General features: G+C 39.1%; 1 protein-coding gene and 1 long non-coding RNA gene across 3 annotated transcripts in view; one reads left to right on the top strand and one right to left on the bottom strand.

Moving 5' to 3' along the window:
• Positions 1–21,163, bottom strand: part of ARG2 (arginase 2) — a 67,770-nt gene extending 46,607 nt beyond the window's left edge. Inside the window, exons 1-2 of one of the 2 annotated variants that reach the window (XM_077122804.1) lie at positions 20,947–21,163; positions 20,020–20,092 (exon numbers count right to left, since the gene is read on the bottom strand). In XM_077122804.1, coding sequence (XP_076978919.1) covers positions 20,020–20,092; positions 20,947–21,057 — 184 coding nt within the window. In that variant the 5' untranslated portion in view covers positions 21,058–21,163. The other variant, XM_077122805.1, reaches the window with a different exon arrangement.
• Positions 21,164–21,289: 126 nt separating this feature from the next.
• On the top strand, positions 21,290–24,805 carry LOC143651275 (uncharacterized). The gene is made up of 2 exons (XR_013159947.1): positions 21,290–21,549; positions 24,488–24,805. It is a non-coding gene; the product is annotated as an uncharacterized LOC143651275 (long non-coding RNA).
• Positions 24,806–27,205: the final 2,400 nt, after the last annotated feature.

The following is a 27,205-nucleotide window of genomic DNA, read 5'->3' as shown; positions in this document are numbered from 1 at the left end:
ACCACAATTTCAGTAACTAACACAGATGTTCAGAAAATCCTAAACCTCAAGATGGCAAAAAGACAAAAGCAGCTGATCCACCAGCTGAGAATTCGTTTTGGAGTGGGGCTGAGCGGAGTGGGACTGAGTGGAGTCAGTTCACCATCTCTAGCATCATCAGGTTAAGTCATCCAACAAGAAGAAATGAACATGAAACTCCAGCAATAAGAAATGAACCAAAGAATGGAAATGAAGTCCTTAAGTGCTTCCTTTTTGTCCATTCACCAGGTAACTAGAACTATCTATATTATCTGTGCAGCATGGGTGTTCTTATTACTTTTACTTAAAATCATCTCTTTTTTTTTTTTTTGCTAAAGACATGTTTTGTTTGTTTTTTCTCAATATACCTTTAAAGGTTTTAAATTGTTTCAAATCTGGTCAAGTTGAGATTGTAAGAACCTCACTTTTAATTTATACACAGTTGATTTAAAAAAAAAAGTCAAACTACAAGCATATGTTAAAGATTTTAAATAAAAAATAATTAGAAACAAGTTAACGGATCAATTCTAGGCAATAATAAATGGCTAATAATATCGCTTTTCTTTAACTTTTTATTTTGAAATAATTCAAACGCACAAGACAGTTATAAAAATAATTCAAAAAACAATACAGAGAATTCCAATATTCCCTCTACCCACATGCCCAGATTTGCCAACTTTTAACATTTTTAACAGTGTCATCCTATCTGTCTTATCTATCCATTTTCTAAGCATTTTAGAGTAGGTTGTACACATTATGCACCTCAAACATATTTACTAATAAGATAATTACTCATATGACTTCATTAAGTACAACTGTAAATTTCAGGAAATTTAACATTGATGTAAAGCATACAATATATATTCCATTTGTTTCAGTTGTCTCAATAATGCCCTTTTGGACATTTTCTTCTCCAGGCCAGGTGCCTATATTGCATTTCTTTGTCATTATCTCTTTAGTCTCTCTTTTTAAAAATCATAGTAACATATAACATATACAGCATAAACTTTCCCATCTCACCCACTCTCAAACATAAAATTCATTGCGATTAATCACATTCATAATGTTCTGATGCCATCACCACAATTTATTATCAAAATTTTTCTATCATCCCAAATAGACACCCTGGACCCATTATGCATTAATTCCTATTTCATTCTCCCCTCCCCTAACCTGTATCTACTTCATCTCTATGAATTTACATATTGTAACTATTTCATAAGTGGACTCATATATTGTCCTTTTGTATCTAACTTATTCAACTCAACATATTTTCAAGGTTCATCTATGTAGCAGCATATATCGAACTTCATTCCTCTTCAAGGCTGAATAATATCCCATTGTATGTATATGCCATGTTTGTTTATTCATTCATCTGCTGGACATTTGTATTGGTTCTCCCTTTTGGCTTCTGTCAATACCACTGCTATGAACATGAATGTGCAAATATCTCTTTGAGTCTGTGCTTTCAATTCTGGTTAAAAGCCCAGAAGAGGGAATGCCAGGTTATAAGGTATTTCTACATTTAACAAACTTTTCCACAGAGACTGTACCATTTTACATTTCCATCAACAACACACTAGGGTTCCTACTTTTCTGCATCCTTGTTGGTACTTATATTCTATTTCTTTTTAAAATAATACCTTATTCTAGTGGGTATGAGGTGGAATCTTGTAGTTTTGATTTACATTTCCCTACCTGCTAATGATGTTGAGCATCTTTTCATGTGCTTTTTGGTCACCTGTATATCTTTTTTTGTAGGAATACCCATCCAAGTCCATGGCCCATTTTGTAACTGGATTGTCTTTTTGTTGTTGAGTTGCAGGAGTTCTTCATATTTTCTGGTTGTTGGACCCTTATTTTATGTATGGTTTCAAAATATTTTCTCCAGTTCTGTAGATAATCTTTTTGTTTTCTTGATAATGTCCTTAATGTACAAGTTTTAAATTTTGATGAAGTCGAATTTATAACAACATCATTTCTGACAGAAGTATATACTACCACCTATGAAACAGTCTTGCCACCTCCCAAAAAGCAAATGAACCTGAATACAGCCAAGGTAACAGATCTAATTACCAGTTTACAGGAAATATAGACAGCAAAGGAACATGTTGTCCAACACCAGGGTTTATGAACTGTAACTTCTGGAACTTTCCTTAAGGGAAAATAGAAGTTCTACCTTTGTCCCTTTTCTTTGGCCCTTCTTCCATTCTCCTGCCAGAAATAAAGCCACAACCATCTGACACCATAGGTAGAAGCCTATCCAGACTATGATTACTCAAGTGCCAGATGAACTACTATTATACTGAGTTTTTCTTAAAACCACTATTACGTTGAGTTCTATTAGTTGCAGTTGTACCTATCTCCTTATCTTCCAAGGAGAGTGGAAATACTTTTCCACTTACTACTGTAAGGATCAGTATTGATACAACCAATGTGGGGATGATAGGGGAAAAGGCTGTAACTTGAATTCATACCTGAGTTGGAAAGATAGGGACTTGAGGATTACGAGTAAAGATGTGAAATAGCTATAATGGGAAATGTAACAGGGAACATAGAGGATTTTCAAAAGTTGGAGACCACACAATTATGACTGTGCCACTCAGTTTCTTCAGTCACTGTAAGATGTGAGAAGGCAGTTGCCTAAACCAAATAAGGGTTCAGACTGTATAGGACAAGAAATGAGATTCTCAACTACTTCTACTACTAACTGACTATATGGCCTTGGGCAAATTTCTTAACCTCTTCAGGTCTTAATTTATTTTTCAACAAATTAAGATTAATAAAATGAGATAATAGCTAGGGCCTAGCACAGTGTCTGAAACATAGTAGATGTTAGATATGAAACAATTTCGAAATAAGAGGTGAAAGTCAAATTATTTCCTGCCTTTATAAATAGGAAAGACATGATTACATTGTAATCTGCCAGATCCCAATAGTGTCATTAATAGATTTTCCTTTGTTCAGGTATATCATGAGTTATATAAGCTTTCGCTAACGCATCAGGAAACTACTGATAAACTGAAAATTACTGATAATATTTTCACCTTCTAGAAGGAATATGAACTAGAAACAAGGCCTGGAAAAAGCAAAGCTGAACTTGAAGAAATATGTCACTATTATGGACATCACAGGGAGGGATAAGGGTAGGGGTTCTAAAGAAACGTCAATGCCCAAGGGCCTTCTCAGCACAGGCCTAAGCTCCTATTCCTCCATTACAAGTGACTCATCCCCCAGTGTGGTACAGACAAGGTCCAAAGTAGTAGAGGTTTGGACTTGTCATGCTGGATCCCCAAAGAAAATACAAAGCCAATATGTTAGACATGTATCTTCCAAAACCATATCAGAATGACTTTAAAAGAAAACAAAGAAGAATCCAGAACTTTACTAATCAAACAAGCCATTCCACAAACTTAGCTATCAATCACAAACTCAGTCATTAGACTACGTCTCTAACAGAGGAGGGAAATGGCAGAGGCAGAAGATTTGCAGGACCACGTACCCCTACACACCTACCCTTTGGTAACACAGCTGGTATCTGCTGTTGAGTGAACCTAGCAATCAATTCTTGTCCCCCCAAAATAAGAAGGTTGTCCCCAAAGCACCACACATGTGCTAGCTCAACCTTATTCTTTAGTGCCTTAAACTGGAGGTTGAAACTTGGCAAGGAAGATCCAGATATGTCGACAGACATGATTTGTTTTTATTGTATGCTATGTTTCACAAAGAAGTAGATGGACATAAAACCCAGGCAGTTTAACAGATAGTTGTAAAGCAAACACCTTATAATAAACATCTAAATCAAGAAACAGACCATTAGTGGCAACCAAGAAGTTCTATAGATTCTTACTGATCTCAACCACCCATATAGTGTTTTTTTAAATTATTGAGATACAATAAGCATGCAATAAAATTCACCTGAAACTGTACAATTCAGTGGTTTTTAATACATTCATAAAGAGGTATAACCATAACTTCAGAACATTTCATCACCTGTCAAAAAGAAACCATGTACCCATTAACCAATTAACAGTTGTTCCCCATTCCCTCTATCTATTAGATCCTGGCAATTACTAATCTACCTTCTGTCTGAATGGATTTACCTAATCTGGACATTTCATATAAATAGAATCATACAATATGTGGTGTTCTATTAAGTGGCTTCTCTCACATGACATAATGTTTTTAAAGACCATCTGTGCCATACCAATACCAGTACTTCATTCTTTAAAAAATATATATATATTTTTAAATAACTTCAAACTCACAAGACAGTTGAAACATAATACCAACCTCATAGAGAGAATACCAACATACCTCACAACCAGATACACCATTTTTCCCCAACTTTTAATATTTTGCCAAATTTGCAGTATCATTCTATCTATTCATCTTTCTATTTATCTATTTCCTAAACATTTGAGAGGAGGTTGTATAAATCATGCTCTTTGAACACCTAATATTTCAGGTAAATGTGTTAAGAGCAAGGATATTCCTTTATGCAACCACCTTAAGTACAATTACCAAGATCAGGAAATTTAACATTGATATAAAGCTTAGAGTCTAGTCTGGCTTCGTGTATTGCCTTTAGTTTTGTCTCTTTAACCTCTCTCTATATATATATTTTTCAATTGTTGAAACATATATACAACCTGAACTTTCCCATCTCAACCATTCTCAAGCATACAATTTAATGGGATTAATCAAGCACACAGTGTTGCACTACTCTAACCATCCATTTCCAGAACTTTCCAATCACCTAAACAAAACCTTCTACCCATTATGCATCAACTCCTTCTCCCTCCTCCCTCACCCTGTAACCTATACTCTAACCTATACTCTAATTCCCATCTCTATGAATTTGTATATTCTATTCTATTCTTATTTCATATAAGTGGAACTGTACAATAACTATCCCATTGTGTCAGACATTTTTTTATTCAACATGTCTTCAAGACCCATTATGTAGCAGCAAGTATCAGACTTTCTTTTTTTTTTCTTCTTTTAGCATGTTTAATGCAATTGTATTTAGACATATTCATACATCATACAAACCATCCAAAATATACAATAAATGGCTCACAGTATCAACATCATTCATTTCTTTTTAAGGCTGAATAGTATTACATCTTGTTTGTCCATTCATCTGCTGATGGACTTTTGGGTTGTTTTCACTTTTTCATAACTCTTAATAATGCTGCTATGAACATTTGTATGCTTGCAGTTCTTTTGGGCATAGACCTAAGAATTGAATTGACAGATCATACGATAACTCTATGTTTTACTTGTTGAGGAACTGCCAGATTGTTTCCCAAAATTGCTGTACCACTTTACATTCCAGCAGCAATGTATGAGTGTTCCAATTTATCGACATCCTGTTAACATTTGGCACTATCTGCCTTTTTGATGATAGGCATTTTAGTGAATGTGGAGTAGTACTGTAGTTTTGATTTGTACTTCTTGAAGACTAACAACATTGAGCAGGTTTCCATGTGCTTTTTGGACATTTGGATATCATCGTTAGAGAAGGTGTTTGCAAATCCTTTGTCTATTTTTTAAATGGGGTAAGTTATTGTTGATGAGTTGTCACAGTTCTTTATATATTCTGGATACTAGACCCTACTTGGTAATGTCTTTTGAGACATAAGAGTTTTAAATTTTGATGAAGTCCAATGTATCTTTTTCTTTTGTCACTTATGAGTTTAGTGTCATATTTGAGAAACCACTGCCTAACCCCAAGGTCACAAAGATTTATTACTATGTTTTCTTCTAATATTTTTATAGTTTTTGCCTCATATTTAAGACTTTGGTCCATTTTGAGTTATTTTCAGACATCGTGTGAGGTAGGGATCCAAATTCATTTAGATGTGGATATCCAGTTTCATCAGCACCATTTATTAAAAAGACTATCCTTTCCCCTCTTGAATCATCTTAGACTCACCGTCAAAAATTGATTGACTATAAATGAGAGAGTATTACTGGACTTTTAATTCTATCCCATTGATCCATATATCTTTCCTATCACAGTTTTGACTATTGTGGCACTGTAGTAAGTTTTGAATTTGGAAGAGTGAGTTTTCCAACATTGTTATTTTTTAAGATTATTTTGGTCATTCTGGGTCGCTTGCATTTCCTTATGACTTTTAGGCTCAGCTTGTTAATTTCAACAAAGACGGCTGATATTTTGACAAGGAATGTGTTCAATCTGTAGATCAATTTGAGGAGTATTCCCAAATTAACATTATTAATTCTGTCAATTCATAAGCATGGGATGTTTTTTCATTTACTTAGGTCTTCATTAATTTCCTACAGTGAATATTTTTAAATATTTAATTTATTAGTTACAGATTTATAGAAAAATTATACATAAATTACAGAGTTCCCATATATTACCCTATTATGAACATCTTGCATTAGTTTAGTACATTTCCTGCAATTGATGAAAGAACACTTTACAATTATACTTTAAACTGTAATCCACGGTTTATACTAGGGTTCACTGTGTTGTACAATCCTCTGGATATATTTTTTACTACTTTAAAAGTGTGTTTTTATTAGAGAAGATGTTACGTTTACTGAAAAATCTTGCATAAAAAAACAGAGTTCCTGGCTCAAAAGCACATGAAGAGATGCCCACTTTCATTGGCTATAAGGGAAATGCAGATCAAGACTACAATGAGATACCATCTCACACCTATAAGAATGGCTGCTATTAAACAAACAGGAAACTATAAATGTTGGAGAGGATGTGGAGAAACTGGGACACTTATGCACTGCTGGTGGGAATGTATAATGGTGCAGCCACTATGGAAGACTGCTTGGCGGTTCCTTAGGAAACTAAATATCGAGTTGCCCTATGACCCAGCAATAGCACTATTTGGTATATACTTAGAAGAGCTGAAAGCAATGACACAAACAGACATTTGCACACCGATGTTCACAGCAGCATTATTCACAATCACAAGGAGGGGCCAAGAGGCGGCTTAGTAATGTGTGCATCTTAGTTCATTCTCCAGAACAACTACTAAATAACCAGAAACAGTACAGAACAGCTCCCGGAACCACGTCAGTGACTGGACACACAGCATACCCCAGTCTGGACCAGTTGGACTGGCTGCAAGCCTCCCCAAAACCGTGAGTCCCTCAAGCCGCGGCAGCCGGCGGCCGGCGCCCCTCCCCCACAGGCAGCTTCCCAGAGGGAAAGGAAAGAGACTCTAAACCTCGTCAAGAGGGGGGTGGCTCATTGGGCCCATGGAAAAAGAGGAAAGGAGAGGAAACGGAGGTTCTAGTGGCTGTGTTTCTGCGGAGACTTGGCAGCCTCTGGATTTAGCAGCAGGACTTCTCGGGCTGCAACTGCCCCAGGCATAGGCAGAAATGGGCTGCTTTCAGGGCTGTCTCCCACCTGTGCCTTCCCCAGGGGAGGGGTGAAGCCCAACTCAGGTGGAATCCCTCCCTCAAGGAATTCAGACCCCAGGGCTTGGCAATTTGAAGCCATTAAAACCAGCCTACAACCTCTCCTCTGTCTCCACCACGCCCCCAGCAGGGAGAGTCTTCCAAAGTTAAAAGTGTCACATCATCTTTTGCTGGTGTGACCCGCAGACAGACGCGCCACATACTGAGCAGGATAAGAAAAACAGAGCCCAGAGACTTCACAGGAAAGTCTTTTAACCTGCTGGGTCTCACCCTCAGGGAAAACTGAGGCAGGTGACTCCTTGCCCCAGATAGGAGGCCAGTTTAGTCCGGGAAAACCTGGCTGGAGTCTATAATACCTACAAAGACCCTCCTAAGGGTGGGGAGGGAAAAGGCACCATACAAGCAGGGCAAGAAACAAGAAAACAAGAATGAAAAATTATCCTCTGTTAAACAAAACCTAAGCTAGAGGTCTGGAAAAAGCTGAACTGAAGGTCAAAGAACAGATAGACAACAAATTCATCTAGCAAGAAAACCCTAGGTAAGAGAAGTGAAAGCAATCTCCAGAATAAACTAATTAAGGTAATTAAATGTCTAGACACCAGCAAAAAATAACAAATCACACCAGGAAAATTGAAGATATGGCCCAGTCAAAGGAACAAACCAATAGTTCAAATGAGATACAAGAGCTGAAACAACTAATTCAGAATATACGAACAGACATGGAAAACCTCATCAAAAACCAAATCAATGAATTGAGGGAGGATATGAAGAAGGCAAGGAATGAACAAAAAGAAGAAATGGAAAGTCTGAAAAAACAAATCATGGAACTTATGGGGATGAAAGGTACAGTAGAAGAGATGAAAAAACAATGGAAACCTACAATGGTAGATTTCAAGAGACAGAGGTTAGGATTAGTGAAGAGAGGACAGAACATCTGAAATCCGACAAGATACAGAAACTATAGGGAAAAAAATGGAAAAATGTGAGCAGGGACTCAAGGAACTGAATGATAATATGAAGCACACAAATATACGTGTTCTGGGTGTCCCAGAAGGAGAAGAGAAGGGAAAAGGAGGAGAAAAACTCACGGAAGAAATTATCACTGAAAATTTCCCAACTCTTATGAAAGACCTAAAATTACAGATCCAAGAAGTGCATCATACCCCAAAGAGAACAGATCCAAACAGATGTTCTCCAAGACACTTACTAGTCAGAATGTCAGAGGTCAAAGAGAAAGAGAGGATCTTGAAAGCAGCAAGAGAAAAGCAATCCATCACATACAAGGGAAACCCAATAAGACTATGTGTAGATTTCTCAGCAGAAACCATGGAGGCGAGAAGACAGTGGGATGATATATTTAAATTACTAAAAGAGAAAAACTGCCAACCAAGAATTCTATACCCAGCAAAACTGTCCTTCAAAAATGAGGGAGAAATTAAAACATTTTCACACAATCGCCGAAAGATGGAAAGAAATCAAATGCCCATCAATAGACGAATGGGTCAACAAAATGTGGTATGTAAGTACAATGGAATATTATGCAGCAGTAAGACAAAATGACATCCTGAAGCACATGACAAGATGGATGAGCCTTGAGGACATAAGCTGAGTGAAATTAGCCAGACACAAAAGGATAGATACTGTATGAGTCCATTTTTATGACCAGCTTAAAGGTATAATCAAAGGCTTATAATACAGAATATAGGGAACTTAGAGATACACAGAAGCTAGAGATGGGTGAACCATTAGCTAATGAGGTTGAACTCCAATATGAGGGAATAGACAGGAATGAAGGTGGTTCTCTAGTGGGTCTATACGTAATATTACCATATTGAAGATGAACAAGATTGAAAGGGGTTTAAAGACCTATGTGTCCCACTGATTAACATTAGAAATATGAATTAGTTCTTGCAATAACTACTTCAAAGACATGATTCTTGTACAAAGAGAGTTTAAGTCCAGGGTACAGGGGGAAAACTGCTACTGCATCCTATGAGCTCCGTCCAAAAGGAAACCATCAGCCCTATCACAGCAATAGCAGAGGTACACAATAGGGGGAGGGACAAGAGTTAAGGGAGGTTTAGATCTCCTAATCGGGGAGGGTGTGTTTATTGGTTTTCTTTCTCTTGGGAACAATGAAATTATCTAAAATTGAGAATGCCGATAGACTATAGACTTTGGGCCCTCTACATGATGCGTGATTAATGCAGGTGGCTGAAGGATGCACTGACAGAGACGTAGATTGGCAAATGAAGGTTGTGCTGCTACAGAGAGAAAGAAAGTTGTGAGGCACACAATGATGTGAATAAACATGTGGGACATTGGTGAGACAAAATAAGCCAGAAACAAAAGAATAAGGATAGTATTTTTAGAAAACGCTTAAAAGAAAACAGGGGCCTAGCCTGCAAGCTTTTAGAGCAGACACATTAAGTCCAAAGTGGTGATTATTATTTCTAGATTCTGAGAGGCTGTTTTATATATAACCTGATATTTAGAGATAAGAACAAAGCCAAACAGGTTGGGGTTAAAGTAATTCAGAACATAGGGGTAAGGAAGACAGTGTCTACATTTTAGAACCAAATATACTCTTTGAAACCAATGGAAGAAGGGTTTATTTGGTCTGGAATTGAAATTTTCTGTAGTGTATAATCTAATTCAACCTATCTGTTTAGCTCATTTGAATAACTGAAACACAGGGAGCACAGAATAAGAAAGAGGTCCTTTAATCTTGTATAGGTTATTGTAAGGCCTGGATACATCCTCGAGTATATTAAGCAGATAATCAAAAAGTACTGGCAAAGTCCCCTGAGGGATGAGAGAAAAATATGGAATTATTAAAACTTACCATCAGGGAATTCCCTGATACTGTGTCAAACTTTAGGGACACCCACATCAATAGGCCATACCCTCAATCATGAGGCTTACTCTTGTGAAGCTTATGTAGGTAGCAGAGAACCTTACACTACCTATGAGCATGCCTAAGAGTTACTTCTGGAGGACCTCTTTTGTTGCTCACATGTGGCCTCACTCTCTCTAAGCCCAACTCTGCAAGTGAAATCATTGCCCTCCCTCCTATGTGGGAGATGATTCCCAGGATCATCTCCCACGTAGAGGGTGAAAGTCTGCCTGGCGACATGGGAGATGACTCCCAGGAATGAATCCAGACCTGGCACCGCGGGATTAACAATTTCATCCTGACCAAAAAGGGGGAAAGAAGTATAATTAATAAAGTATCAGTGGCAGAGAGAGATTCATATAGAGTCAAGAGGCTTCTCTGAAGGTTGGCCTTATGCAAGCTTCAGTTAGACCTTGCTACCTATCATAACCTGCCAACCCCCATCAAGGACCATTCTAGCCAATCTTAAAGAACACCTAGGGCAAGATATAAGATTCCACAAGAGTTCCAGGCATTAGAGCAACTTTCCAGTTACCTACAAGCTCCAGATGGGTCCCTGGTCCAGATAAGTCCTGAAACTTAGCCCAGCCTCTCCAGAACATCAGATAGTTCCATCTCCCTACCCCATATTAGTGTCAAACCCTTCCAATATGAAAAAAATTGCCAGAGCTCAAATACCCCTAAAGAGGGGGATGGAAAAATCAAAGGTGATGGTGGAGTTATACAGAGAAGATAGGATTTAACAGAATATGAATGCCGAATCATTAAATTGATATCTCTTTAGTCTCCAGTATTTTAGAGCAGCTAGAAGTAAAAACCTTAAACTGTAGAATTGTAACCCAAGTCAAACTCTGAACTATGTTCTACAATTAACTGTGGTGCTGTGCTTAGAAATTTAAAGATTTTTTGTATATATGTTATTTTTCACAAAAAAAGAAGGAAAAAAAGTCTACTGTAATGATTAAAAATATACATATTTAAGGCCTCTAGCCTCCTATATTCTGGAGCAGCTAAAAGGAAAAATCTGAGAGGACTCTAACTCTAGAATCTGTCCTGTAACTACTTATTGAAGAGTACTTTGAAAACTATTGCCTTTTTTATTTTTCTGACCTGTATATATATTATATTGTATGATAAAAAAAGTTAAAAATGAAAAACATAAAAATTAAAATTAAAAGAGTCCCTACATACCACTGTTATAAACATCCTACATTAATGTGGTACATTTGTTACAATTCGTGAAAGAACATTTTAAAAATTGTACTATTAACTATAGTCAATCATTTACAATATGGTTCACTGTGCTGCAAGGTTCTATTTTTTTTTTTATTTTATTCTAGTAGTATATATATATTCAACTGGAAATGTCCCCTTTAAACCACATTCACACATATAATTCCACACTCTTCATTCATTCACAATGTTGTGCTACCATCACCATCATTCATTACCAACCCTTTCTATCATCCCAATAAAATGGGATTGTTTTTTACAAGAAATCAGAGACAAACTATGCCTGTCCTTGTGCCAGCACCATGCCAATTTGATTATTGTAGCTTTGCAATAAGCTTTAAAATAAGGAAGTCTGAGTCCTCCAACTTCATTTTTCTTTTTCAAGATGGTTTTGGCTATTCTGGACCTCTTACCCATCCATATAAATTTCATGATTGGCTATTCCATTTCTGAAAAGAAGGCTGTGGAGTTTTTTAGTCTGTGTTGAATCTGTAAATCACTTTGAGCAGAAATGACACCTTAATGATATTTAGTTTTCCAACCCATAAACACAGAATGCCCTTCAATTTATTTAGTTTGTCTCTGATTTCTTGTAGTAATGTACTGTAGTTTTGTTTACAAATCCTTTACATCCTTTGTTAGATTTATTCCTTGATATTTGATTATATTAGTTGCTATTGCAAATGGAATTTTCAGATTTCCTCCTCAGATTATTCATTACTGCTGTACAGAAACACAACTGACTTGGAGGGTTTTGATTTTATATCCTCCCACTTTGCTGAATTCATTTATTAGCTTTAATATCTTTGTTGTGGATTTTTCAGAATTTTCGGTATATATAGGATGTCATCTGCAAATAGGGAAAGTTATACTTCTTTTCCAATCTGGATGATTTTATTCCTTTTACTCGTGTAATTGTTCAAGGGAGAACTTCCCGTACCATATTGAAAAACAGTGGTGACAGTGGTCTTGTTATCTGTCTTGTCTTGTTCCTGATGTTAGAGGAAAAACTGTTGTTCACTGTTAAGTATGACATTAGCTTGGGTTCATACATGCCATTATCATATTGAGTTTTCTTTTCTATTCCTAATATTCTAAATGTTTTCATCAAGAAGGGGTACTAGATTTTTGTCAAATACCTTTTTTGCATCAATTGAGATGACCATGTGTTCTTTTTCTCTCCTTTCTATTAATGTGGTGTATTACATTAACTGATTTTCTTATACTGCACCACCCTTGCATACCTGAGATAAATCCCATTTGATCATGGAGTATAGTTCTTTTAATGTGCTTCTGAATTTGTCTGGCTAACATATATATATTTATTTATTTATTTATTGAGGATTTTTGCATCTATGTCCATAAGAGATACTAGTCTGTAATTTTCCTTTCTTGTGGTATCTCTATCCAGCTTTTGTAAGAGGGTGATGCTGGCCTCCTAATATAAGTTAGGGAATATTCCCTGCTCTTCAACTTTTTGGAAGAGTTTGAAGAGAATTGGAGTTAAGTCTTCTGGGAACGCGTGCCAGTTTGAAGGTACTTATGTACCCTAGAAAAACCATGTTTTAATCCTAATCAATCCTGTGGGAGCAACTGTTTCTTCTAATCCCTATAGGTTGGAAACTTGATTAGGTTATCTCCGTGGAGCTGTGGCTCACCCAATTGTGGGTATTAACTTTTGAATAAAGGGAGATGTGACTCTAACCATTCCAGGTGAATCTTGATTACTGGAATCCTTAAAAAGAGGAAGTATTTTGGAGAAATCTTGAGAATGATGAAAGAACCACAAAGTCCACCAGCCAGCCACCTTTGGAAATGAAGGAGAATGCCCCCAAAGAGCTTTAAGAAGCAAGAGGCCTGGAGAGGAAGCTAGTAGATGTCACCATGTTCACCATGTGTCTTTCCAGTTGAGAGAGAAACACTGAATGTCATCGGCCTTTTGGAACCAAGTTATCTTTCCCTGGATGCCTTAGCTTGGACATTTTTATAGACTTGCTTTAATTGGGACATTTTCACAGCCTTAGAACTATAAACTTGCAACTTACTAAATTCCTCCTTTAAAAAAACCATTCCGGGGCAGGCCACGGTGGCTCAGCTGGCAAGAATGCTTGCCTGCCATGAGGAGGACCCGCGTTCAATTCCCGGTGCCTGCCCATGTGAAAAATAAAATAAATAAGAAATTAAAATTTAAAAAAAAAACCATTCCGTTTCTGGTACATTGCATTCCGGCAGCTAGTAAACTAGAACAGAACGTTTGGTAGAATTTCCCTGTAAAGCCATCTGGTCCTGGGCTTTTCTTTGAAGGGAAGTTTTTTGATTGCTGATTCAATGTCTTTTGCCTTTTGTTGATTCTATTTTTTTTATTCGTTATTTCATTAATGTCCACTCTAATCTTTGCTATTTTCTTACTTCTGTGCACTTAGGATATAGTTTGTGCATCCCCACAGTTGCATGAGATACTTTTATAAAATCTCATATTTACAGTGATCTCCTGTTGGTCCTGTTTCCCTAGAGAACCCTGACTAATATAATAGGTTACCAGGGACTGGAGTTGGGGTAAGGAGTAGGGAATTAATGCTTAAGTTATACAAAGCTTCTATTTGGGATGATAGAAAAGTTCAGGTAATGGATGGTTGTGATGATAGCACACTATTGTGAACATAATTAACAGCAATAAATTATACATTTGAATGTGGTTAAAAGGGGAAATTTTGAATTGTATATAAGTTTCCAGAATAAAAATGTTAAAAACCCATGATACTATACAACACAAAGCATGAACCATAATGTAAACTATGGACTATAGTTAATAGTTTAATTATCATAATACTGCATCATCAATTGTAACAAGGGGCCACACTAATACAAAATATTACTAATAGGAAAAACTGTGTAGAGGCAGGTATATGAGAACTCTGTATTTTCTGCATTACTTTTCTATAAATCTACAATTGCTCTAATAATTAAAAGGAAGAAAGAAATCCATGGAAACACTTTAAGCAAAGGAGAAATATGTCCAGAGTACCAATTTACTACTCTGGTAGCAATAAAGAAGGGATAGTGAATGAGGAAGACAAAAATGGGTCAAGAAATACCTTTTGAAAGTTATATCCAGGAGTGAGAAGAGGGCCTGAACTAGAGCAGGACCATTATATAGAACAATTCTAGTCATGCAGGAGGTAAAATCAACAAGAAAGACTTTTCTCGTAGTCAAGTCTTTCCCTGAAAGTAACAGACCAGAGGGAAGGAGAAGGGAACTGTGGATGGTCTTCAAGCTCAACTTAAGTAACTAGATAAAATGGGTGACAGTGAGAACACACAATAGAAAGTCAGCAAGAGAAGGAGATTTAAGGGAAAAGATAGCAAATTATGTTTTGAACATGTTAAGTCTGTGAGGGATGAAGCTACTTAGAACAATGCTGGAGGAACAGACATGGTCCTATAGAGGAAGGTCAGGGTTGGAGGAAAGTTGTAAAAGTTAGGTGGGAGTGCATGAGATTGGCTACTTAGGGTATCTGCTATAGAAAATACCAGGGATGGAACACTGGTAACATCTACATTTGCAGGTTAGGGAAGAAGAAGAAGATCCCACAAAGGTGGCTGGGATGGAATGATTTGAACAGTGAATAAATAAGTATTTGCAAAGTCCCCTTGGGGGGATGGTGAGAAAGGGGGAAAATTCAACTTCCCCAAGTGGTGAATTCTTGATAGTCTCACAAGCAGTGGGGACAACAAAAGCAACAGGCTGAGCCCCCAATCTTGGGGTTTGTTCATATGAAACTTAACCTCGCAAAGGATAGGCTAAGCCTACTTAAAATTAGGCCTAAGTGTCATCCCCAAGAGAACCTCTTTTGTTGCTCCCCAAGAGAACCTCTTTTGTTGCTCAGATGTAGCCTCTTTCTCTCGGCCAACACCACAAGCAAACTCACAGCCCTCCCCCTCTCTATGTGGGGCATGACTCCCAGGGGTGTGGACCTTTCTGGCAACATGGGACAGAAATCCTAGAATGAGTTGGGACTCAGCATTAAGGGATTGAGAAAACCTTCTCAACCAAAAGCGGGAAGAGAAAAATGAGACAAAATAAAGTGTCAATGGCTGAGAGATTCCAAACAGAGTCGAGAGGGGTAAGGGATACGGTATGTATGAATTTTTTTCTGTTTCCTTTTTATTTCTTTTTCTGAATTGATGTTAATGTTCTAAGAAATGATCATGATGAATATACAACTATGTGATGATATTGTGAGTTACTGATTATATATCAAGAATGGAATGAGCATATGGTAAGAATGTTTGTGTTTGTATGTGGTTATGTTTAATAAATAAATAAGTAAATTTTAAAAAAAGGTGGCTGGGATGGAAATAGGAGACCCAAGAGAAAGTGATATCTTGGCTAACGGAAGAAAAGTTTCAGGAATAAAGTGGACAAAGGTGAGCCAGAGAAATCCAGGAAAATAAAGACCGACAAACCAGTGAGCTTGCTCAAGATAGTCTCAGTGTAATTGTAGGACAGAAGCCAGACTGAAATATCACTATCATACAACTAAATTCATGATTGCTAACATTCCCTATTAAATGCCGAAAGCACATGAACTCACATATCAATCTGTTCCAGATGAACAGCTGACACATCTCATATCTTTGTTTAAACAACTATCTCAGGTCCTCTATCAGCAGTTTTTCCTGTGGCAGACCAGATTCTTGTCTCTCAACTGGTCTCAACCAAAGAGATTCATGTTTTATCTGACAGAGCACCAACCAAATGGAAAAGGAAGAATAAATGTCCCTGTCCTTGTCGAGAAGAACTAGAATAGCTCCCGACTTGCTTTCTGAACTCCAGAACTCTATCCTGGCCACAGTGGCAAATTTATTCAGACAACTGTCCCAGTGGCTGGTGCCTCTATTCAGTTCCCCAGATGAGTTAAGTTACTATAATTACAAAGTAATTAATCTCAAAGTATTTAATAGCTCAATTTAGAGCTGTATTTATTCACAGGACACTCACTCTACTTCTGAAGAGAAAAGCGCAAATTACCATGGCTATCAGAGCTAAATAGAATCAGACACACTATTCCTGAGCCTTGCCAGGAAAATACCTTTACATTAATTCATGAGAGGGGAACCATTAAGTGTCCTTCTAAGCCCAGGAAGAGGAAAAAACAAGTCCAAACACTGTCTAAATCAAATACATCCATTCAAGAAAACAGAAGTTTAAATGATGCCATGGCAACTTTGGCAGTCTGTGACATTGGAGAAGCAAGCTAGAAAGGGCTCTGTGAAAATTACCTTTCCATAGACCTTCTCTCCCTTGTCATATGCCTTGTCCTGCTTATTTGAAAATGCTGGAAGGATCTGTTATTGCAGTACTGTTTAGGAATACAGCAATGGAAATTTCTCTTCATACCTTTCTTTAGTATATCCCTGGAGATTAGCCAGAATCACATGCTGGAAATCTGATGAGGGTCACAATCTGATTAATATGCAATGAGATTCTATTTCAGACTGCTGGTAATACTGGGCCAACAACTAGCTACAAGGTGAGGATATAAATTGGAAAACTAAAAATATCCAAAAAAAAATGAAAGGAAAGACCAAATAAATTGAGTTGGTAGTTTAAAAAAGTGGAGAGAATGGTTTTAAGAGGATGACGTGCCTCAGCTGGAGTGGAAAAATACCATGAGCTCTGTGAGGACAGGAGGTCCTCAAAGCATGAGTAAGAGAAACTGCTACAAATGTGCCCCTCCCCCTTCATTCAGCAGCCTCAACTGAATATTATAAATGTCCATGTGAGAGCCTGAAACGACTTCTTTCAGGAGTATCTTAAGGCAGAATCTAGACACAGGATAGCTATTTGAGCAGTACCTGACCCAGCCCATCAGATGGACTACAGAAGTCTATCCAGTTAAAAATAGTAATTATCAGAGATTGTTCTCTTCAGTATAAAATTCTTTTAAAAAACAGAGTGTATACAATCTGATTTAAAGTGACACAGTATTTTCATAAGCAGGAATAAAAATTTCCCATTAGAAAACGTGTGACATATTAAAAGAAAACTAATTTTAGCAATTCATCATTCACCTTTTTCTTTCTTTCTTTCTTTATTTTTTGCATGGGCAGGCACTAGGAATCAAACCCGGGTCTCCGGCACGGCAGGTGAGAACTCTGCCAGCTGAGCCACCATGGCCCACCCTCATCGTTCACCTTTAATGGTGAATTTGGAATTAAAATGCTCAAGAAAGAGACCCTGTTAAAGAAGGAACTGTACTTATTTAACACAGAGAAAAGAAAGACTTTCGAACATTCAACCCAAGATACTATGTCAATAGGTAGGTTGAGGCATACAAATGCACCTCAACTGGAGCACATTCAGTGACCCCATAATTCCTCTGGGTTTAGGAAAATAATCTCTCCTTGAAATGGACTGATCAGCCGCAGAGGCTTCAGAGCAAGAATGAGGAGGGTTTTAGTTTACCTTGATTCTGTGTTACTATCTATAGAATTCTCACAGCTCCCTGATATCATATCTGTGGTGGTTTGAAGCTGTACGTATCCCAGAAAAACATGTTCTTAATTGTAATCCATTCCTGTGGGTGTGAACCCATTGTAAGTAAGCCTTTTTCATGAGGCTATTTCAGTTAAGGTGTAACCCACCTCAGTCAGGATGGGTCTTATCCTATTACTGGAGTTCTTTATAAACTGAATGAATTCAGACATGATGGAGAGAAAGCCACAAAAGCAAGAGACTGGCAAGAGGTCGGACAATGACAGAACCTGGAAGAGAAGGAAGACACCAGCAGACACCACATGTGCCTTGTCATGTGACAATGGAGTCAATGATCACCAGTACCTGGTCTTCAGGAAGAAAGCACCACCTTGATGATGTTTTGATTTGGACATTTCCCCAGCTTCAAAACTGTGAGTGAATAAATTCCCATTGTTTAACCCAACATATTTCATGGCAGCCTAGGAAACTAAAACAATACTTTCTGCACTTATAACTCCAGAAAAGATATGAGATAGGTCTAATATGAATTGAGTAAATGGTCTTGAACAGCAGTCAGAACATCTGGGTTAGATACAAGGATCAGCAGCAGAGGAGCTGCTTCCTACCATAAGGGTTATGAAATGGTGTCATTACTAAAAGGATTCTCCATAAATATATAAATCACATTTATCTTTAGGTGAGATTTACTACTGATTCTAAACGTTTAGAGTGCTATCCTAGTAACAAAACTGTATCTTTACTTCTAATCAGACTCACCTGGGATGCCTATGAAAATGCACATCTGGGTCCCACCTCAGAACCAACTAACTGTATATTTAACAAGTAACTCGATCATTAAATGATAAAACCAAATGAACTACTAATCTATAAATGTGAATAAAAATCAGCAAAATATAAAGATAGTCATAATAGTTCCATGTTTTAGTTTATACACCTATACTCTGAGCACTGTGAAATGTGTAGTTATAATTATATCCCCTCATAACATTTTTTTAAACATAAATAAGAAAACAACTAAGAAAGTCACAAACAGAGCTATAAAGTTCTCCTGATTCACAATGTATTGTTTTCCCTACTCTACCATGCATAGTGAGAACCTCTTCTCGTTGTTGTAATTTGGTGCTTATTTAATAACTAAAGGATCTTTTCATGTCAAACTCAGAAGTGAGCCAATTTTTAAGCGTTAAAGGTTGAGTTGTATTTTGGCTGTTGTGTCAAAAAAAATCACTCATTTTCTTTTACAGTAACATAAATTTGAAAGTGATTATGGACTCCTTTAAATAAACTTTACAATTGTAAATTGTTGAAACAATATACAAAAAAACAAACAAATAACTCCGGTCTTGCCTCCTTCACCTCTGTCTTTGCTAACAGTGCCCACATGTCCTCTTACATGTGTACCTAATAAAGGTCCTATCTGCTTACAAACATAAAACAAGTAACTCAAGTGATTTTCATAATCAAGGAAATTTGATAATATACTGCTCTAAGCCCTGCTTACTATAATATAAAGCTATGAACCCTAGACAGGAAATGAATAATTTGAAGAGGAAACTGGAGAAAATGATGAATCAAGCATCTCATGATTGAATTAAGAAAGCTAGAATTTTAGGATGAAGGAAAGGGTGACTGTGCAATGAAGGAAAGGGTGACTGTGCAGTTAAGTCACAGCTAGCATTCTCTGTACTACTTAGCAAATCACTAGTAGCTTGTTCCAACTTCTGCCTCTCTACCTCAGTCTTCCACACGTCATCTCTTTATCGCAACAAGACTTTCCCTGAAGACTCCTTGATAGATCTTAAGCTGCAGAGGGAATTCAAGGGAGGAAGGCAGACAGGGAGGCGTGGCAGACTGTTCCCAAGTACACAACTGACACAGTGCAATTCCTCGATATAAAAGATAAGACTCTGAACTAGTCTGTTAGCCCCACAAAGACATCTAAAATCCAGTCACTTACCCAAATTGGAGAGCCTTTTCATCAAGCCAGCTTCTCTTATGGCAGCTGGACCATATTCCACTCCTTTTCTTTTCTGTCACACAAATTACAGTTAGATGTGAACAAAGTTGACTGAGAAAAAACAAACACAAAACATTACTTCACAGGAATTCAAAAATCTGCCAAACCTAGTTCCCAACAGATTCCTCTGTAAACCTGTGAAAGACAACGTCAGCCCTTCTATCTATTCCTCCATCGCTAAGGACTGAACATTTCCGCACACTCTTGCAGGATAAGGGGTAACCCTGGAAAGGAGTGGGAAACACTCCATCATTGGAATTTAATTATCCTCGTTGTGGGGATAACAAGCAGAGGTCAAGACAGGTGGATCTGGTGTGTGGGTGTGTGACTGGCTGGGGCTAGAGCCCGGGCTTCTCGAGAACACCAGTGAGCGCTCCGAGACTGCAGATTTCTTCCACGGACAAAAGAACAAAACAGTCCCTCGCGTCCTCTCGCAGCTGTAGAGACCAGCGCTAATTTTCTTTCCAGGGAACACTTCCTGCGAGAAGGACGCTGAAACCTTAAATCCTCGGTCGTTCTCTTTCATTGCCTCTCCCTCGATTTTTCACCGGTTACGCTGGCCGATTTTGCCTCCTCCAGCCCCTTTAGGAATCCTCTCCGTTCCTTCCGCCCCTTCATCACAAAAGCAGGACCCACCACTTGCTCGCTCTTTCTGGGGAGACTGTAGAAACCCGCTAGCTCGCTGTCCGCCTTCCATCCAGGGTGCCCTGCACCCCCTCTTCTGGCGGGGGAAAACTCCACGTGCTCTCCGGGTGCCCCAGAGCTCTTGGCCCGTCTCCGTGTCTCCCCATCCTCCCCTCCCCCACGCGCTCTCCAAGCCTGGGGGGGCGGGGAGCCTGCTCTACGGTGCCGGGTCCCAGTTCTCACCTGTCCCTGTGAAAAGGGAGCTCCTATCACAGCCACAGAGTGAACGGATTTCTTCAGGACGGAATGCGCTTGCGTCCGAAGGAGACGCGAGAAGCTGCGCCTCAGGGACATGGTCGACAGCGCGGGTACTACACCAGCTAGAAGGAACTCCTCACAGCTCGCCGCCTCCAGTGAGCGCCGCCGTCCGCAGCCGCGCTTACCTACTCTGGAGCTCAACGCCCCGCGCCGCCCCATGACGTCACCGCAGACTTCAGCCCCGCCCCCGCCGCCCGCGCCCTAAACCGGCGCCTGGCACACCTTCCCCGCAGGCCCCGCCCCCTGCCCGGCAGGCCCAGCACACGCCTTCCAGACGTCACACCACCAGGGCCGTGCCTCCCGGGTTCTCCCGCCAGTGACACGCCCTTGCAGCTGACGCGGCCACGCCAATGAAAGAGCGGTGACGGGCAGGTGTGTCCCTCTGCCGCAAGGGGCACGCACTGGCGCAGTGGCTCGCGTACTGGGCAGAAACGCTAACCGACCAACAGGCTTGCTAATCGCAACATCCTGGTCACACAAATGAGCGGCTGGCAGATGCTCCCTATGGTAGGGCTGGCCCGACTGCAGGTGAGTGTCCTGCCAAGACAGTGCCAGCGGCCGTCTGCTCCGTTCTATCTCAAGGTCTGGGAGACACTCTTACCTTGAGTCTCGAAGGCTGGGGGATCAAATACACATTTTCCTCTCTGGTAACTGTAGGCATCCGGTTCCTCTCTTGTTCTTGATTTTAGCATTTTTCCTAAACTTTCAGTCTTTCATTATTGAGTATGATGTTGGCTGTGAATTGAGAGATTAGGATGTGCAAAACAATTATTCTCAAGCCGTTTTCAGTTTTTTATCTGAAAACAGTAGTAAAAGAAACAAAAAATAAAACAAGAAAACAACCATAGCAACATATCTGGAATATTTATCAATTTTAGGGGGCAAAAAACCTGAAAATACTAACTACTTTGAGCTTTAATACTATCTAATAATAACCAACAAAAATTCGAAGAACTTTACCCTCAGTAACAATTTTATAAGGTATGACCTATTTTAAAGACAAGGAAACAGGATCAGAGAAGATAAGTAATTTTTCCAGTCACTTTGCTTGTAAGTGATATAGCTGTCTGACTCCAGATTCCAAGTTCTTAACAATAACACTCTGGTACACAGGAATCTGGATGCTATTCCTACCAAAAAAAGTTTACATAGACACCTGAAAATTATTTCACCTGATGCCAGTTTACATCCTGTTATCCAAAGTATTTCAGAAGTCTCTGTGGCAACAGTATAACTCCAAGGGCCTTTAATACTAATAAAAATAAGCCAGTTTATTTTTGTAGTATAAATTTTACACTTGTATTCCCCTGCTGGTTTAATAAAGTGATATCTTTGAGCCCTTAACAAAATAAGCACAGTATTATTGTAAAAAGCACTTGGTTCTGAAAATAAGGCCCTGGACCAGTGACATCAGCATCACTTGGGAATTAGTTAGAAATGCAAATTCTTGGGCCTCAACCTCACACCTACAGAATCAGTAACTTCAAGTCATTCAGGAGCAAAGTTGAGAGCCACTACTGTACGGTGTTGGAAACAAACCATCCTTGCCTGAATGCATTCTTCTGGACAGCCTGTTTCTTAAACGTCTTTCTTAATAACCTGCAAGGTCACGTAAGGAATCGTCTCTACAACTTTGAGGCAACACAAAATAGTGGAAAGGGCTGGGATTGAGTTCACCAATTTGAGAAACTACTGAAACCTGGTTTCCTCATCTGTAAATCAGCAGCAACTCATAGCCTGTTTAAAGAGCAAATAGTGCTTTTGAAAGTCCTGTACACAAGAAAAATGTTTATGATATTTTCATATCACTCTTTTACTGAGAATGTTGTGTTGGTCTGGATGCCAGGAACGTGTCTTTCCTTCCTTTCTTAATGATTTATGATAAAACAATAAAGTCAGGCAGCCAAGTGCAGGGGAAAAGCAGCATCTTGAGACTGGAGACCATTATTGATGCTGTGGTACTGTGCCTCAGCAAATTCCACAATTTGAGTAACTGAAAAATAGCAATAGCACTCAAAGAAGTAGGAGAACTACTAGGAAGCGAAAAGAGTTTCAAGAAGAGAGTAACCAACACACCATCAAATGCTGCAGGGTTATGAAGGAAATTGAAAACAAACAAAAAATGATGCTGAAGTTGGAAATAGTTAAAGCAACATCAGTGAGACCAAGAATTGAAACCAAGCTCCATGGGTTTTGGAAAGAGGAAAGTGTGGTGAGAAAGTAGAGGCAGCAAAAATAGGTTTGTCTTTGAAATAGTTAGGCATAAAGGAAAAGGACAAAAAAGGATCGGTAGGTAACTTGGTATAAAAGCAAGACTGAAAGAACTAGATATGTGTGATGGTTGGTTTCTTTAGAGTGGAGTGATGAGTCCTAAGAGAAGCAGCTGGTGAAGAGAGAAAATTGGAAGAGCAGACAACAGATATAATAAAGGGTGCTGAGGTGTGCCAAGGAGATACAGGAGTGGGAGTAAGAGCATAGGTTGCACAGCCCTGGAAAGGAAAAGAGAGAATCTGGAGGAAAGGGAGAGGTGACAGTGAACATATGGAAAAGTTCTGAGATGGGGGTTTGAAGGGTTAGGACTCAGTCACTGAAACTGCGGCACTTGTTCCGTTTCCTTGGAATTATCCAGGTACTTTTCTTTTTCTTTAGTATGTTTTCTGAAGTTGATACTGCCATAGATTATCTTCTGGACTAGTATGAAAATCTCTAGTTTCTTTAGTACCTTGTATGGTGACCAGATAGATCTTTCCAAAATGCGACATTAATCCTGCATGTTACTTACAGTGGTTTCCCACTACCTATAGTTTAGTTAGAGGTGAATTGTAAGTTCCACATTATTGTGTACTCGGAGAGTGAACAGATTGATTTGTTACTATTATCCTTCAAAATTAAAATTATTTATAACTTCTCACATGTCTAAAATATTTTATAATTAATTTTTAAAAACTCAAAGTTCAAAATGACTTGCCTGCTTTTAATTTTAAAATAGGATTTTAAAAATAAAATTCTGAAGCCATGAAAGAATGAGTAAAGTTTTGGACATTTACTTTAAAACTTGGACCCTGTTATTTCATAGCTCCAGGGCCCCTCCTCAGGTCCAAATCAGCTTGCTCTGCTTTCCTTCTTCCTTTGTAGAAGTATCTAGAGGTTATGCTTCTTCTTTAATTCAGTGGCTGCCACCATACACTCTCTCCCTTGAGATCTTTTTCTCCCTGAGAAGGTTGAAGGTGGGATGGAATGTTTTCTCTGTACGTGCTTCCCCCCAAAACGGTCCCTTTTATTTTAGTTTTATTCAGTGATGTGCTGGTACAGGTTTATTAACTGGTTTGCTGGGAGTGGGGGGCTTGATGGGCTGTGTGGTGTTGAATTCAGGTGTCAACTTGGCCACGTGAAGGTGCCTAGTTCTATTGCTGTGGACATGAGCCAATGGTACATGAACCTCATCTGTTGCTGATTACATCTGCAGGCGGCTAGGAGACGTGCCTGCTGTGATGAATGATGTTTGATTTCATTGGCTGGTGCTTAAATGACAGAGCTCAACGTAGCACAGCCCAAGCCATTCAGCACACCTCATCTCAGCACTTGCAGCCCAGCCCAGGCCTTTGGAGATGCAGAAAGGAATCACCGCTGGGGAAAGATGTTGGAACTCAGAGGCCTGGAGAGAAGGCCAGTAGAGATCACCCTGTGCCTTCCCATGTAAGAAAGAACCTCAGTTGAAAGTTAGCTGCCTTTCCTCTGAAGAACTATACCTTAACTAAATAAATTCTCTTTTATTGAAAGTCAATCCATCTCTGGTGTGTTGCATGCCGGCAGCTAGCAAACTAGGACAGGGTGCAAGTGAAACCTGAATGTGGTGTTTGAAGATTTCCATGGTATTATCAAAAGAACTGCTACTCCTTGGTTCCTAAGAGTGATTGTGTAAAGATGTAACTTTTACAATGCAACTGTGTGATTGTAAAAACCTTGTATCTGATGCTCCTTTTTATCCAGGATATGGACAAATGAGTAAAGAAATATGGATTAAAAAAATAAGTGGCAAGATGGTGGCTTAGCAATGTGCGCATTTTAGTTCATCCTTCAGAACAACTACTAAATAACCAGAAACAGTACAGAACAGCTCCCGGAACCACGTCAGTGACTGGACACACAGCATACCCCAGTCTGGACCAGTTGGACCGACTGTGAGCCTCCCCAAAACTGTAAGTTCCCCAAGCCGCGGCAGCTGGCGGACGGTGCCCCTCCCCCACAGGCGGCTTCCCAGAGGGAAAGGAAAGAGACTCTAAACCTGGTCAAGGTGGAGGTTGCTCATTGGGCTCACGGAAAAAGAGGAAAGGAGAGGAAACGGAGGTTCTAGTGGCTGTGTTTCTGCAGAGACTTGGCAGCCTCTGGATTCAGCAGCAGGACTTCTCGGGCTGCAACTGCCCCAGGCATAGGCAGAAATGGGCTGCTTTCAGGGCTGTCTCCCACCTGTGCCTTCCCCAGGGGAGGGGTGAAGCCCAACTCAGGTGGAATCCCTCCCTCAAGGAATTCAGACCCCAGGGCTTGGCAATTTGAAGCCATTAAAACCAGCCTACAACCTCTCCTCTGTCTCCACCACACCCCCAGCAGGGAGAGTCTTCCAAAGTTAAAAGTGTCACATCATCTTTTGCTGGTGTGACCCGCAGGCAGACGCGCCACATACTGAGCAGGATAAGAAAAACAGAGCCCAGAGACTTCACAGGAAAGTCTTTTAACCTGCTGGGTCTCACCCTCAGGGAAAACTGATGCAGGTGACTCCTTCCCCCAGATAGGAGGCCAGTTTAGTCCAGGAAAACCTGGCTGGAGTCTATAATACCTACGTAGATCCTCCTAAGGGTGGGGAGGGAAAAGGCACCATACAAGCAGGGCAAGAAACAAGAAAACAAGAATGAAAAATTGTCCTCTGTTAAACAAAACCTAAGCTAGAGGTCTGGAAAAAGCTGAACTGAAGGTCAAAGAACAGATAGACAACAAATTCATCTAGCAAGAAAACCTTAGGTAAGAGAAGTGAAAATAATCTCCAGAATAAACTAATTAAGGTAATTAAATGTCTAGACGCCAGCAAAAAATAACAAATCACACCAGGAAAATTGAAGATATGGCCCAGTCAAAGGAACAAACCAATAGTTCAAATGAGATACAAGAGCTGAAACAACCAATTCAGAATATATGAACAGACATGGAAAACCTCACCAAAAACCAAATCAATGAATTGAGGGAGGATATGAAGAAGGCAAGGAATGATCAAAAAGAAGAAATGGAAAGTCTGAAAAAACAAATCATGGAACTTATGGGGATGAAAGGTACAGTAGAAGAGATGAAAAAACAATGGAAACCTACAATGGTAGATTTCAAGAGACAGAGGTTAGGATTAGTGAAGAGAGGACAGAACATCTGAAATCCGACAAGATACAGAAACTATAGGGAAAAAAAATGGAAAAATGTGAGCAGGGACTCAGGGAACTGAATGATAATATGAAGCACACAAATATACGTGTTCTGGGTGTCCCAGAAGGAGAAGAGAAGGGAAAAGGAGGAGAAAAACTCATGGAAGATATTATCACTGAAAATTTCCCAACTCTTATGAAAGACCTAAAATTACAGATCCAAGAAGTGCATCATACCCCAAAGAGAACAGATCCAAACAGACGTTCTCCAAGACACTTACTAGTCAGAATGTCAGAGGTCAAAGAGAAAGAGAGGATCTTGAAAGCAGCAAGAGAACAGCAATCCATCACATACAAGAGAAACCCAATAAGACTATGTGTAGATTTCTCAGCAGAAACCATGGAGGCGAGAAGACAGTGGGATGATATATTTAAATTACTAAAAGAGAAAAACTGCCAACCAAGAATTCTATACCCAGCAAAATTGTCCTTCAAAAATGAGGGAGAAATTAAAACATTTTCAGACAAAAAATCACTGAGAGAATTTGTGACCAAGAGACCAGCTCTGCAAGAAATACTAAAGGGAGTACTAGAGACAGATACAAAAAGACAGAAGAGAGAGGTGTGGAGAAGAGCTTAGAAAGAAGGAAAATTAGATATGACATATAAAATACAAAAGGCAAAATGGTAGAGGAAAGTACTACCCAAACAGTAATAACACTAAATGTTAATGGATTGAACTCCCCAATCAAAAGACATAGACTGGCAGAATGGATTAA

The sequence above is a fragment of the Tamandua tetradactyla genome, chromosome 12 (genome assembly GCF_023851605.1).
Source record: "Tamandua tetradactyla isolate mTamTet1 chromosome 12, mTamTet1.pri, whole genome shotgun sequence".
Lineage (NCBI taxonomy): Eukaryota > Metazoa > Chordata > Mammalia > Pilosa > Myrmecophagidae > Tamandua > Tamandua tetradactyla.
This window is presented reverse-complemented; position numbering and strand designations above follow the sequence as displayed.